Source organism: Andrena cerasifolii, chromosome 9 (genome assembly GCF_050908995.1).
Source record: "Andrena cerasifolii isolate SP2316 chromosome 9, iyAndCera1_principal, whole genome shotgun sequence".
NCBI lineage: Eukaryota > Metazoa > Arthropoda > Insecta > Hymenoptera > Andrenidae > Andrena > Andrena cerasifolii.
The window spans coordinates 8,750,507-8,765,599 of NC_135126.1; the positions used below are offsets into that span (position 1 = coordinate 8,750,507).

Here is a 15,093-nt window from a genome sequence, read left to right on the forward strand (position 1 = left end):
TTCCAATATAGATACTAGCCGACCACAGAACGACGATTGAAAATTAAAATAAATTGAGACACGTACAGGAGATTTCGCGTAGGTTTACTTACCTGCGTGAATCTCCTTTCATTACCTCCCTGTCTCTAATCCACCCTCAGGCTACGCCCACGCGTTAAGAAACACCCTCTAAATTACAACCCCGCACCCTTAATCACACCCTGCAGAGGAACCCTGACATTCCGCAGGCCGCGTCGACCACTCCACCTGATCTTCCAGGCTAATTTACGTGCTGTCCTTTCGATTTATGGGGGCGGCGAAGCCAACTTCTCCGCGAGCCTCTCGTTTCCTCCCCGCGGTCTCCGCGCGCAAGGATAACGCCGCGGGTGACGCGTACCATTCGGGCGTATCTTGAGCATGAGGCAGGTCCTTCTTTCGGTCGTGCTGTCAGGGTGACATCATCCTCTGTAACGCGTGTGCCTAATGCAAAATAGTTTTACGGTTTTCAGGCACGTCCGTTATTCTTTCGTGTACGTACGTGCCCCGCCACTTGAATCCCAATATGCAGAAGAAAGCGGGAGAAGGGGATTCCACGGGGCTCCTTTTTTTTCTCTCCTCTCCATTTCGCAAGACCTCCCCGGTGAGGCTGCGTCGAGTTTCTTGCGTCGTACCTTTATTGCACTCTTACTCGGATGCCTGGTTTATGATGCATTGCGTATTGCAGTTTCTTCCCATTCACCTTGGGCGCCGGACGTATAGATCGGCTTTCAGATGTCCTTCGCTTTGTCCGGCAAAACGGAACGGCGTGGGCATAAATTATCTAAAATTCGCGGTGATCGTAACGGGCACCAGCACGCCATAAAGCATTTAGGAGGCCCCCGGCTCCGCTGAGGCTTATCCGAGACGTTCAATTACAGGTTACGCTGGGGGATCGAAGAAGATTTTGGAGTTAATTAGTTTCTCTTAATTAGTGTGTCTTCTGATTTCCATTCGAGTGGGTTTGCGATAGGGGTGCATTTAATTCCTCGTGCTCTCGAATGAATTTCCGCGGTCGACTTTGGAGCCGAGCCTGCCGGGGTAGTTTCGATTTGACACGCGAGCTCGGCGAAAAGGTCTGGCGAGTCTCCATGGCGATAGTAAATTGAGCAATGGGACAACGCGCGGTGTCTTTCTATTTAGGTTGTTGCTAAGGGAGCCCCTGAGCGATGGCAGCGGCTAGAGAGGGTTGCGAGCTAAGTAGAAGCGGAGCTACCGGCACGCGGTGGTCAGCCGTTAACCTAGATTCATGGCTCCTTCTCGGTTTAATCATACCTCTTATTGGATATAACGCTGCGCCACTACATTACAGCGCGATGTAACGGGGGCACCGTTCCCCTTGAATAAATACGTCCAGTTATCTCGGGGGTCCTGCTGGTTTCATTTCTGAATACTCTACTTTAATGTAGCATAATACATAATTGGAACGCGGTGCTGTTCATCGCCATCTCATTCCCAAAGGCGAGTGTACAGTCGACCGTAATCTCCGCGTCGCGAACGTTATCGTTGCGAAACAACTGGTCAAAGGCGCCCCTTTGAAAGCTGCGGTGGATTCAGCACCCTTTCAAATTCACCCGGGACGTTATCAAAGAGCGACCGCTCGAAATCGGGAAATCATTTCGCGAGACGGCGCCGAGGATCGGTAGCATAAATTCACGAGGCCTGTAATAGAAGGGAGGGCGGGGGCTTCTAGCGAGCGTGCGTGATTGCGGGGCGAACTGGGTCAGATCGCGCCTTCACCTGACCACTGTCCATAACGAAATCAAAAAACGGCCAAGTGTGTCCGCGCGCGCCTTAGCACGAGCCATTTCGCCGGCCTTAATAGGGGCGCGGTGTGGTCTCTGGTTAAAATCGAACGGGGCATATACAAGCGGCTGTACACGGGGTCGACGCGCCTGAAAGCGGGGTGAACTGGGTGCAGACACGCGGCCGAGGGTGCGGACCTCTTATTTCGTCCAGCGTTCCACCCTGTTTACCCGGGGCTGTCCATGGGCTCGTGCGACGCTCGCGTAAACGCGCGGAGGAATAAGTAGGGGAGGCATTGTTGGGAGCGACGGTATGGGGTCGCGTATTATTAGAAAACGGTGCTTACATACGCCCGCCCTGAAATTAAGCGCATATCGTGTACTAGAAATCTAATTTCAACCTCGTGACCCTCTTTCGATCATCGTTCGAGGCCTCCGTAACACCTAAATCCAGGATAGCCTGCGACGGAGTCGGTAACGGTTATTGAGGCGTAGACCGGGCGTAATGGAGCGCAAGTGGTTCTCGGCGATCGGGAATTGAATGGAGCTTAAAGGTCCTCTGGTGTCCACGATCGATTGTGGCTTCGTTCGCTAGGGATTATTCCGGTTCTTGGTCTACTTGCTAACGAGCCGTGCGAAAGTCACGATGCACCGTGGCAAAGGCCGGGAATTCGTGGTGGTGGGTTTGTGCCACGGAAAGTGAACGCCAACGACGTAACGAAACGTGACCGTTGATCTCTGCGTCGCCTTGCACGCGTGGTCGCTAATTAAATACACGCTGGTTCTTTTGTTGCAGCCTGGTGCAAGCCGGCGAAGAACTCGGAGGGTGTGGAGTACAGCGACGACGATCCGCCGGGCGATTACGGCCCCGATTCGCAGCCGGATTACGACGACGACTATCCTGGCACCATCGAGGAACCGCCGCAGATCGTGTCCAGGCCTGAGAGTATACACGTGAGGAATGGAAGCACGATTTGGCTGCCCTGTCTCCTGAAGAATACAGGTTCGTACGATATCGAGTCCTCGCGATCTTCTTCGAAGGAGAACCCAAGGCTCCAGCGAAATTTTAAGGGGGAAGCGGTTTTTACCCGCCATCCTCGCAGTTCGCATTGCTTCACGAGTTTCATCCACTGCGGCGCGTAGGAATTCAGTTTATTCAGTATTAGAAGCTATTTGTCTGTTAATCGAAAGAAATGGAGAGCGAGAGAATTGACGAGGCGTTAAGCGAGCCGTCGAAACGTTACAGAGAATTTCGCTGTCACTTGGAAAAAGGACGACGAGAACTTGTACTCCGACAACACAGCGATGACGGCGGACTCGACGAGGATCGTCCGTTTGCCAAATAACACCCTGGTGATCCACAACGCGACGAGCAATGACACCTCCGACCACTACGAGTGCAGCATCCTGAAAAACCCACCGATCACGATCACGCACAGGGTGCTGGTGGACGACAGGGCCCCAGCACCGCACAGACCCATCATACGCGTCACCCCTAAGGAGAAAGTTGCATTGACCGCCGGCGAGAGCGTCACCCTGGGCTGTGAGACCAGGATACAACCACCGCCAGAGATTAAGTGGTATCACGAGGTAAACTACCTACTTTCTTTCTAACAAGGCAACATCCCGAACCCGGAAATTCAAAAATTCTGAACCTTTGCGAATATGTAGGGAATTTCCACCTGATTACGACGCGATTTTTGTTTGCTGCCCAAATTCACTCTAATGCGATGTAATTGACCTCTGAAAATTCGGTTATTTTCCAATTTTGTGTGATAACTCGGGAACTGTAAAATAATTTTTTTTACCAAATGATAGATCTAATTAAAAGAAGTAACTTTTGTCTTGAAACTTGTTTTCAAAATCGGAAAATAGCCGAATTTTCAGGGGTTAATTTCACCCCCCTCGAGTGAATTTAGACAGCAAACAAAAATTGCGTTGTAATCAGGAGGAAATCCCCTCCGTATTGACATAGTTTCAGAATTTTTTGAGCTTTCGGGTTCGGGATCTTCCCTTGTAAGTAATATAACTTCGCTTCTTTTTAAGCAACTACAACTAAAAATTCCTTCCACACTCAGAAAGACAGTTTACCTTAACTTTTTTTTCTTCTTATTCGTCACGTTTTCCATTACAGACCACGAAGATCCAGAGCGACGGAAGCTCTAGCAGCCACGTCACTATCGCGAACGTTACCAGACACGACAGCGGCCGCTATCAGTGCCTGGTCGAGAACGGCTCGGACAAGCCACCTGTGGGGTCGATCGTGGTCGTTGTAAATTGTAAGAATACTTACCACCCCGTCAGCCTGGCGGCCGCCCCTGTATTTGTAAAAGCGCCTCGCAAAGCGGATTAAATGAAAAGGGACGGGCGATTTGTTTTGCGTAGATGAACCTGAAGTAGAGGCGAAGAAGGACCTGGTGCACACTGGACTGAGGGTCGAGTCGGAGTTGACGTGCATCGTGCACGCGCACCCGCACGCTAAAGTCACGTGGTACAAGGATCGCAGCGAGATCCAACCGGAGATGGGAAGGATAGAGATGAAGGAGGAGAAGTCACGGCACACCCTCCGGATCTTGCACACGGAACAGAAGGACTTGGGAACGTACACGTGCGTGGCGAAGAATAGGATGGGCCAAGGTCAGAAGACCATCTCCCTCACTGGTAATTACATTTCTCTTTAATCTAACGAAGGATATCTCGGACGCAAACGACTGCGCGGATTATCACTGGAATCGTTGTTACTTAGGTGCTCCATCTCAGGCGAGCATCTATGGTGGCGAGATAACGATGGCCGCGAACGGGCCGATTTTGAAATGGCGACTGGAGAGCTACTCGCCAATTACCGAGTACAAGGTAATTCCGTTGGACAAGTCCGCTTTCTGCCAATCAGCTCGGCGAGATTGGATAATAGCGGAGTGGAGCTCGTAAGATTGTAAACAGAAGCGTGCAATGAATTGTTACAGTTGAAGTACCGTCGTAAGGGAGATACGGAATGGATCACTCTGAAGCCCACGGTGACGAATGGCAAAGGGAATCAGTTCACTGTTGAGCAAGAGATCGAAGGACTTCAGCCTGGATCGTACGAAGCGACCCTTTCGGCTAGAAACAACTTCGGTTGGTCTCAACCCTCCGAGCCTCACGCGTTTACAGCAGGTATGGGAATACGGTTTTTAATATACTTCAGTGGCAATGAGCAAATGCGACCGTGTATTAAATCTTTCCCTCTTCCCGATTGTTTTGCAGCATTCGAGACCGAGGAAACTGAGAATGGTGAGTGTACGTCGAACGATTGATTGAAGTTAATTTCAACTAAATTCACTAAAAACTAGCTCCTCCAACTAAACATTTTAATCAATTAAAATCGAAGATAATTTCAACTAAACTTGCTAAAATTTATCTCCTCCAACTAAAGATTCTGACGTAATCAATTAAAGTCGAAGTTAATTTCAACTAAATCTTTAATGCGAACGACTATGATTCTAGCGAAATGAATATTGTTACAGTGAAAGGGTCGTCATCGGGTGCATCTCACGCTGCGACAGCCGTCGCAACGTTATTCCTAGTCGTCTCGTCCTGTGCCTTCTCAAGTCTGTAATTTACTGAGCACCTTAAACTATGTAGGTACGTGGACCGCATAGAATTCATTAAGTATCGGTTATACCGGACGCTTGATCTATTAACGATAATGTTTGATGCCGCAGGTAATTTGCTGCAGCCAAAGCGTACACCAGAGGGTGCAATGGTGGGTTTAGTGAAGCAAGAATGTCTAGGAGAACCATATGTACGTTGCTAGTGTAATATATTTTTTAAAATAATCTGTTAGTTAGACTATTAGTGTCTTAGGCAGCAATCTATACGTTTGCGAGGTCGCAATAGCTATGGTATGCGTTCTTATCCGTTGCTCGGGGGGAAACACAATGATTGTGCGAAAGCGGAGGAAACGCCGCGGTATCACCGATTTCTCGAACACCAGGCACACGAGCATGTCTTTCGTATTTTTATACTGTTCATTTCGGAAATTTCTCGTTAATTCGGAATTGATTGCGGGCATTATTAACGTGTAATGCAATCCTTCTAGCTAATTCGGCGCAAAGTGTATTAGTTAATTCTCCTAGATGTTCTGTAATGTATTAACGAAGAAAAAGAGCATTTTAACGGTACTCTAAATCGGGAGTAACTATAAGGGATACTGTACTTTAAAAAATATATTTATATATATATACATATACATTATATATGTAAACGTATACATAACATAGTATTCATTGTACATGTATAAGTTCAGAGATACATGATTATTATTATAATTTATTTTTGTATGCTTAAGACCACTAGATCCGTGTTCTATGATGTTGCTTAGTGCCATGTACGCAGGCTTGTTCTCTCGCAATCGTGTACAAACCGAAGAACGGCACCGATAGACAGGGGCGGATTTGGAGATTTAGCGCCTCTAGGCTAACAAGTGTCTGCCGCCCTTTCCGCGAAACATCGTCAAATATTTTAATTTAAAAGGGTCTAGACAATTTAAAAATTAATTCCATATGACAACTCGCATATGAGTTATTGTTAAGTCGCTATATAAAGAAGTGAATTGTTTTTAAAGTTGTCTCAAGCCTCTGTGTTTAAACCTTCCCCAATTTCTTTCGCCTAAAAATTTGTCGCCCCTCCCAAACTTTTCCGCTCCTGAAAAATTTGCCGCCCTAGGCTGCAGCGTACTTAGCCTGTACACAAATCCGCCCCTGCCGATAGATCGCCCTCCAACGCGCCAAGGGCGGAGGACACGTAGGTACCTAATGTGTAATAGCGAAGAAATAATGTTACTATAGCTTAACGTTATGATTTACGTAGCGGCTCGGCGAATGCGAGTGGATCGGGAGCACGTATACTCTGTACACCGATGCGCTGTAAGAATTGGTAACTACTTAGGAATTCATTCGCCCATGTACGCGCGCTTCCGATCCGAGCAGCTATAGAACATTTTCATTTGTCTTCAGTGTATGATGCGATGCGTGGAAGCGAATGCCTGAATGTTGAAAGTGAGAGGATGATGTATCGTTTTCCAAAATAGCTTGGTAGCTTTAATACCGATACACGTCGTTATAATGAGTTACGATAAACGTTACAATCAGTAGATTAACACGAATAAATGTTGTACAAAAGGAAAGAAAAACAATCCGCTCCAATGAAACGGTGAGCACTATCTCGTACGTTAATCATAGAGATCTTCAGTCACGCTTACTCAGATGATTCTGTACATGACACCGTGTCTTTTGTATAGTGTTCGTAGCATTTATTCATTTGATAATAAATCGATCGGTCAGATTGACATGCTTTCAAGTAAGACAGCTCTTATTATTGCGCACTTTACGACAGTATCTACTTCGCGCGTGTTTGCAAGTGACGCGTGCGAACGGCGGTAGAGATATTCTCCGCTGCTTGAAAGTCGATTCGAAATTTTAGAATTGAAGAGATAAGTAACACTGTATGTAAGTCACTAATACAAACTCCTGCAACAGCGCACAAAAATCACGGCCATGACTAATAATGCAATCAAACGTAAAGTACATACCCAAAATGTTACTGAGAAATATATTAATCGTGAGACTTATAAATCGTTTAAATAAATACGCTACATCGAATGCAGTTTATGTTTTAATATAGCAGGTAAGCGAAATTGACATTGTTCAAAAAATGCCCAGCACGCGTCAAGCCGCCTCCGTCCGAAATCGATTCCATCATATCCGAACAGCATCAGCTCCCAGCTTCTACCCGCTTGAATCCGCAAGAACCAGCTTCAAAGCGCGCGGATCGGCACGAATTTACACCTTTGGGAAATACCGAAAACCATTTTGCAACTTTGATTGTATACTCTAAGGAGTCTAAGGGAAAGCGTTGATCGGATTATAAGTTTGCTGCATTTCCGTGTGCAGGTTAATATCAATTTTCATCGTATGCAGTTTGAATCCTAACCATGGTAGCGTTGCAATCAAATTCCAATCCGACTCGATAACGTTGCATGCGACACGAAAATGGCAAGGCTATTTATTTAACATAGATATTTATATAAACCACAACACTATTTGTGGAAGACATGCTTTGATGATATAGCGTGGAATACCTCACCACGGAATTGCAACTTGGTATATGTATTCGATAAGGTGCTGGAGCAGAGAGGACTTTAAAAATCGTCAAAAACCCATCAGTTACAGTATCTCGTTGAAATATTCCAAGTTCCATTCTCGGCTCGATTCTCACCGATTACCAGGTCTTATGAGGAGGGTCCTGCGCTTGGAGACCCGTAGAGAGGTAGATGAGATCAAAATTCCATCGATCTCCATGAGCAGATGCCACTACCACAGACTAGATATATAATTCTATACCTGGTCTGTGCCACTACATTCTGTCCTCAAATTATGGGTCGGTAACACAGTTTGGGTGGCGACACGAAAATCCATAAGGTGATAGGTCTATCCTATATCTCGTCTGTGGCTCTATGGCATGTAGAAACAGACCAGGTATATCTCGTCTGTGACTTAATTTTATCCGTGTTGAATTCTAATTCTTACCATGCGTAGCGTTACAATCTGTTTCGAGACTTCACCGGTAACGTTGCATGCGACACTAAAATGGCCTCTCTATTCTATACTTTGACAATAATAGCATTTCCTACAATCAGTAATATTTTCCGTTGGTATTTAATGCACAACCATTAAGAGCTATCTTCCGTTTGTACTGTAGAATCATTATTCAAATGTTAATTGTCCAGGCGAGATGCAGGTAATCGCCCAGGTTTCCAGAATATTTACAAAATGTATATAAAATGAGTGGTTGAAAAATGTGAAACTACATAGACACTATCCACGTTACCCTTACAAAAAAAGAAGACACATGTGACAGTGAAAATTAGGTGTATTTACTAATCAAACGAATTTTGACAGGTTTCTATTCCCAATCTGCACTTAGCCCCCCCCCCCCAAAGGCCCGTGTGCTTATACCTATAGGTATTCCTACCACTAACCATCTCCCCCACATTTTCTAACTATGTACTTATCCAATAGCTTTCGTGCATTCCGAATTTCGATGTAAACATTACCTCCGCCGAGCTTAGCTTAAAAAATTCAGTGCCATTCGAGCCCTGATACCGATATGAACTCTTTAAACGAATATTCCTCGCGACGCGTTATAATTACATCGGGCAAAAAATCAGAATCCCAGAACATAATACGATAGCGATACAAAATTCATTTTTATTCAACACTCTTTCATACAATTAATAGCATTCGTCGTCACTGTACAATACATTCCATCCGCATCACTAGCGTCCTTCTCTAAACGGCATGAAACCTAATACTTACGGGACGCACGTGCCGATCTTCTCCAGTGCTTATTTTACATCCAAGTGAAACCGTCTCGAAGTGTTCGTTATCTCTCGCCAGGCGAAAGCGTATAGGTGTATTGACAGTGCCATCCGATGACTACGATTGGCTCCACCGAGGTACGAAGCTCGCACATTTCGTCGAAGTTCTGCTCGGTGTTCGTCGCGGGGTAGGGGGGAATGCCAGTAGAAGGGAGTGAAGAAGGAAAAGACCTTGAAAGAATCGGCTGGTAACTCCAGTTGGTTTATGGTGTTCCCTGCGACTGTACGTTTTAGCCCCGTTATGGAGAATTCAAGGAAAGTGTACCCCGTGTCAGAAGCCGAGTCCACGGGCGAGTGCCAATTAACAATACGATTGCTGGAGATGCTGCAGAGGACGAAATACGAGCTGGTGCAGGAGAACGGACAGCGGCGTTTAACGGCACCGGAGATCGTTCACGGGGAGAAGCAGCGCTTGAAGGGCGCGGAGATTTTCCTCGGACGTTTGCCACGGGATTGCTACGAAGACGAATTGATGCCGGTCCTCGAGAGGATCGGTCGTTTGGTAGAACTTCGATTGATGCTGGACTTCTCTGGGTCGACCCGCGGGTACGCGTTCGCGTTGTTCGAGAATTCGAAAATCGCGAGGAGCGCTTGCGCGATTCTCGACGGTTACGAGATCAGGCCCGGCCATCGTATCGGCGTCGTTAAATCGGTGGACAATTGCCGCCTGTTTTTCGGCGGCGTGCCCAAGAACAAAGGCAAGGAAGAGTTTATGGTGGAGTTGAAGAAGATCCTCGACGGTATCACCGATATCTACGTCTACCCGAGTGCCCACGACAAGACGCTGAACCGCGGCTTCATCTTCGTCGAGTTCAAGGATCACAGGGCCGCCGCGATGGCCAGGAGGAAATTGATACCTGGCAAAGTTATGCTCTGGGACCATGAGATAGCGGTCGATTGGGCTGATCCTGAACCTGGGGACCCCATTGACGACGAAGTCATGGAGACGGTATGATTTTAATGACACTACGTACATTAAACTACTATTGCGAATAATTTAGACATGTAATGGTTACGATTAAGTGCTTATCGTGAGAGGAATCTTGCAAGGTAAAGAACTTTCCAGTTCGCGGCTAACTTCACTCGGTTCGAAACGAAACTACTTGATAGTTATACAAAATGGACACCTATACAGATTTTATTCTTACATTTGTTTAAGTATTTAAAAATTTATAAACGATAATTATCGTGGCGTCCAGGTTACCGCTCTCTTCGTGCGAAATTTATCCCTGGACACGCCGCAGCAGAAAGTTAGAGATATATTTCAGAAGAACACGAAGATCCCAGTGCTGAAGCTAAAGAAAATCAACCATTTCGCGTTCATTCATTACGAGAATCGTCAAGCTGCACAGACGGTGATGAATATTATGAACAGTACGTGTGCCGTTTTCCTAAGTGTAGCTTCTTTTTATCGTTACATTGGTTTGATTTAAAAATACTAATTCAGGACCGAATGGCGTCGCCGAGGCTCATGGCTGGGAAATTCGCTGGGCGAAGCCAATCGGAGCGACGAAAATTATGGAAAGACAACGGTGCATCAACGAGGCAGTAGCAAAGTCTACTCCCAATAAGGCCGAACAAAATCGCCCTAAGCAACCTCCAGTAAAGAAATCCAATAGTAAAAATATGATGGATTTGAACGACAACGATATCGTCGACGTAACGTCGATACATATGAGCGCTTTGCAAAATTTCATTAAACTAAAATTCAACGCGGAATGCTATTTCAATTGTACGGGCGTAGAGAATTCTCCGTACTTCGTGTGCAAAGTAAGCGCTCAGTTTTTCGAATTTTATTGTTCTACATTTATCGGTATATATTGGCAGTTTCTAACCATCTAGGGATGGTATCGCTTCAGATCACCATATTCAAAGAAGGGAACGTACTGTTCGATTATCACGGGGAGCTGATGCCATCGAAACAGAACGCGATCGTCGAAGCCTGCACAAAGATGTACCAGTCAATCATTAGCAGTGTCCAGTATTGCGGTGAGTGAAATGATGAGACATATTTTATTTTTCCGTAAAAGCTGCATCGCTCTAGAGAAATTCCTGCGTCGCGTTCGAATTCCCATGGGGGACGAGCGAATGTAACTTGATACGCTGATTGTTTTGACGCGTTTCGCAGTAACTGTCCTGGCGAAGGGGACGCTCTGTCTTCGATCGAGGATCTTTCGAATGCGTGTTTATTTTAACGTTCATTGTTTCCCGATCTCCAAATTATTCACGGGTGTTGTTTAGAACGTGAACCACTGACTTTATTCCGCGAGTAACTAATACATAGTGAGAATAATAGATGTGATAATATTAATATGTGTAAGTAATAGATTAATCACATTATTGGCATTACGATTTTTTTTTATTATGAATATTTAATGATTTCGTGGATACATGCTTGAGTAGTTGAAAAGTGTTCCACCGCCAAAAATATATTCCTATTTAGTAACTGGTAAATAATTAATTTTAGAAATTGAAATTTTAATTTATTGCTTAAAGAGTTTCTTTGAAACGGTACGTATTGCTTATAGAGGGTTTTTTTTTCTTTTTTTTTCAAACAGTACTGGAACAAAATGACCACTATCGCATGGAACAAAAGTTAGGCCTTAATCCTACGGTGGGGGGACCGGTGCATTGGAGTGATCAATCACAATTAGACGTTTGCGTAAGCAAGTCTTTTACCTAACCGTCCACCAAAGATAAATGATATTATTTTTCGTAACGTAGAGATCCGAAAGCATGATGGAAAGTATCGAGGAAATTTTAGAGACTTTAGAACAAGGATTCAAACGCAGTTTAATTAAGCGTACTTGAATCTGCAATATGAAATCGGGCTTCGGTTTTGAAATTTTTACGGTTGAATTGGATTTTGACTCAATTTTTAATGATTTAAATGCGAAGAACGTTTTTAGCCGCCGTGCGAAATATCACGGAACGTAGTGTTATATTTTTCTCTGCGAAATGAAATAGACTTTTGAGTAAAATACTGATGCGATGGAATGATAAACTGTTGAAACGCAAGTCTGAGGACACAATGGATTATACGCTGATTTTAAAAGAGAATTTAGAATATTTCGTAATCTTAAAATCTGGTTCTCTACGTTAAACATTATATATAGACATATATATTTTTTAAATATTAAATTATCAATGTTAATACGATAAGAATATTACTATTTACTATTACTAAAAAATACACGCTGTGAGAAGAGTACTAATAAGTTATTATTCTTAGTTACTCGAACATGTGATCAAAATCGTTAATGCTCAACGTAACATAGACTTTAAAACTCGCGAATCATTGTTTTTATTTTACGTTCAACGGTGTCACTTGAAATTACGGTGCGCAAATGTATCTTGTTTAGTTCGTTGTAATCGTTTTATAAGCAACTATAGTTATGTCGACATAGATAATAAACAAGCATATTTAACTTATTTTGCGAATTCGTTGGATTCCTCAAGTGTGAGAAGAATATTTTCCATGAATACGATTTCCCAAAAATATTGTTCCAACTTCCAGTACCTCGCGGTTAACATTAACAAGAGTAAATATTAAACTGCAAACTTCCGCAATAATCTTAGTGAAACATAGCGTTTGCTGTTATAGAATCACAAAATCAAACGTGACATTAATGTTTCAGTTTGTAGCACACTTTTATGAAAAAGGTGCAAAGTGCATATGTTCAAGAATTTTGCTAATAACGATCGTCGAGGAGCAACGTTACACGATCCTCGGATGTCAGGTTGTAGTCTGAAAGAGTTCGATTGTCTTCCAAATAGTGACCATGAATCCAAAGTCTCATTCTCTCAGGCCGCCAGTTCCGACGTCTCTCGTGCAACAATTTGGCAAGCCTCTGCTTCAGATACCCAATCGTCTCTGAATAGCCTATTCGTATTCTCAGACGTGGCCCTTCGAGTCTGTATATCGTTATAATCGGCTGACATACGCATCCTGATATTTCTGTAGTATTTCTCACAGTGAATCGCACTGAAATTTCCATTTAAGCTGGCATTTAAAATAGGTACATTACCGTCTTGCACAAGGGACATGATTTCGTAGGCATCAGCTCGTAAAATCTTGGCATCGTTAGCTACATAGCTTCGCTCGAGAACGAATTAATAAATATATAGCACCGTAATTTCACACAATTCTGTCGAAGCATTATCTTGAAATTTAGCAAGGTTAAAGTACACAACGAATTGCATGATATTGTTCACTATACTTAGAAATTCTACTTCTTTCGCATCTGACTTCTGTCTGTTTCATTCTTATGCAATATCTTTCAGAGTCACTAGTAGTTCTCGATCGGCGTTGAAAATCTGCCCAAGGAATTGGTCATCGGCGTTAAAATAGCAGTGTAGTCCTCCAGTATCCTGCGTACAGTCTCGTTGTCCGTGTCGCCAGTAGCATTCTTGGGCCTCATACAACGAACCAATTGGCTTGCCGGAGCGGTGCAAATATTCCCTACCTCGGCCACCGTAGGAAATGCACGGTGCGTGAAATCGAGCAGTTTAGCAACGAGACAATCAAGAACCGTGTCCTTCGGTATCTCCCCATATCCGCTCTCAGTGCACTCCTTGATCATAACGTTCATCCACCCCCAATTCTCCCATTGCTCGGTGTACTTGACCCGTTGATTCTCCAATTGCCACGTCAACAGTGCATGATACCTGCGCACCAGAAAAAACAATCACTCGTTACCTTAAAAAGACACGATCCTGTAACTCAGCGGCATAATTGCGGCTCGTAAGATTGGTCGGGGCGAAGCCGATGGAAGGTTTCAGGGAAACGAGATCCCCCGTCGCTGGCAGCACAACGGCCGGGACCTCGTTTCCCTGCGATTCGTTTGAAATTATTGGAAAAGTCTGCGCTCAGTCTCCACTCACCCCCAGTTCAGCGGATTCTTCTCGAACTTGACGGTTTTAAGGTTTCTCAAGTACGCGAACATACTGTAATCGATGAATTTAATTTGATTGTAATCGAAGTAGAAGTTTTCCAGGTTGGGAAGAAGCTCGAAGACAGCGTAGTCGATTACGTCGATAGAGTTGAACGACAGGTCTAGGGTGCGCAGGTTGTACGTGTTGACGAACCAGTGCCTCGGCACACTTCGCAGTTTATTGCCCCAGAGGATCAGGCTCTCCAGCTTCGTCAGGCCTATGAACGCCATGGAGTCTATGGTCTCTATGCCTGACTGATGCAGATCTAGCGTGACGAGGGTTGCGCCGAATTTTGCAAAAGCATGTCTGCGAAGAAGCGGTTTCGTTTAAAGTTTCCGAGTCACCTGTTCGCTGTTCGCCCTTTTCTTTAGAGTACACATTCCTTCCTTACCCTGGTAGCTCGGCTATCTGAGACTCCGAAATCTCTATGGTCCTAGTGTTGGCCCTGATTGCCTCCAATATCATCAGGTTCGTAAGCTCGGTGCATCTCAACGTCGCGGGCTGGTTACTGCGCACAATAGTTTGACAATTTTTAGAGTCTGCGGTGACGCTTGCCAATAAGTGAAGAACGAGGATAGTTAATAGGTAGCCCATGATTCTCGGCGGACAGAAGCGAAACCCGTGCGCTGCCATTTAATTAACTGATGAGCGTTCGTCCGCGATACCTCGCACGATGCGCAACTGGATCGCGTGGGCGGTGATATCCTACGTTCCGCGTTACGATTTCCTCTTTTGATATGGGAAATCAGTTCACGCCAGTCAAATTGAAGGAGCTTTCTCGACGTGTATCTCGGGCATTTTTAAATATTCCACGCGTAACCGCGGGCATTAATTAAATTGGTAATTTGATAGGATCGTGTCGATGGTATGTTAAGGTCTAATTATTTCACGAGAGATGGAAGGTAGTAATCAATATTTTCTCTGTGTAATTGCAGATTCATATATTTCAGAAGGCTTGTATTAATAGTTAAGAATCGACCG

At 44.7% G+C, this 15,093-nt stretch overlaps 3 protein-coding genes across 4 annotated transcripts in view; 2 read left to right on the plus strand and 1 right to left on the minus strand.

Moving 5' to 3' along the window:
• The window catches only part of LOC143372787 (opioid-binding protein/cell adhesion molecule homolog), a 56,339-nt gene extending 49,242 nt beyond the window's left edge, over nucleotides 1-7,097 (plus strand). The window contains exons 2-10 of one of the 2 annotated variants that reach the window (XM_076819315.1): nucleotides 2,557-2,763; nucleotides 3,007-3,350; nucleotides 3,895-4,039; nucleotides 4,146-4,421; nucleotides 4,507-4,613; nucleotides 4,724-4,913; nucleotides 5,004-5,030; nucleotides 5,264-5,381; nucleotides 5,462-7,097. In XM_076819315.1, coding sequence (XP_076675430.1) covers nucleotides 2,557-2,763; nucleotides 3,007-3,350; nucleotides 3,895-4,039; nucleotides 4,146-4,421; nucleotides 4,507-4,613; nucleotides 4,724-4,913; nucleotides 5,004-5,030; nucleotides 5,264-5,355 — 1,388 coding nt within the window. In that variant the 3' untranslated portion in view covers nucleotides 5,356-5,381; nucleotides 5,462-7,097. The remainder of the gene's footprint in view (nucleotides 1-2,556; nucleotides 2,764-3,006; nucleotides 3,351-3,894; nucleotides 4,040-4,145; nucleotides 4,422-4,506; nucleotides 4,614-4,723; nucleotides 4,914-5,003; nucleotides 5,031-5,263; nucleotides 5,382-5,461) is intronic. The other variant, XM_076819316.1, reaches the window with a different exon arrangement.
• A 2,321-nt stretch (nucleotides 7,098-9,418) lies between these two features.
• Nucleotides 9,419-11,868, plus strand: LOC143372890 (putative RNA-binding protein 46). Its single transcript, XM_076819509.1, has 5 exons — nucleotides 9,419-10,126; nucleotides 10,377-10,551; nucleotides 10,625-10,947; nucleotides 11,037-11,166; nucleotides 11,736-11,868. Exons 1-5 carry the CDS (start codon nucleotides 9,419-9,421, stop codon nucleotides 11,858-11,860), a joined length of 1,461 nt encoding a protein of 486 aa, XP_076675624.1. The 3' UTR covers nucleotides 11,861-11,868.
• Nucleotides 11,515-14,784, minus strand: LOC143372891 (uncharacterized). Its single transcript, XM_076819510.1, has 3 exons — nucleotides 14,504-14,784; nucleotides 14,062-14,418; nucleotides 11,515-13,845 (listed from the first exon to the last, which is right to left on the minus strand). The coding sequence occupies exons 1-3, from the start codon at nucleotides 14,743-14,745 to the stop codon at nucleotides 13,467-13,469; spliced, it is 978 nt and encodes a 325-aa protein (XP_076675625.1). The 5' UTR covers nucleotides 14,746-14,784; the 3' UTR covers nucleotides 11,515-13,466.
• Between the last annotated feature and the right edge of the window lie 309 nt (nucleotides 14,785-15,093).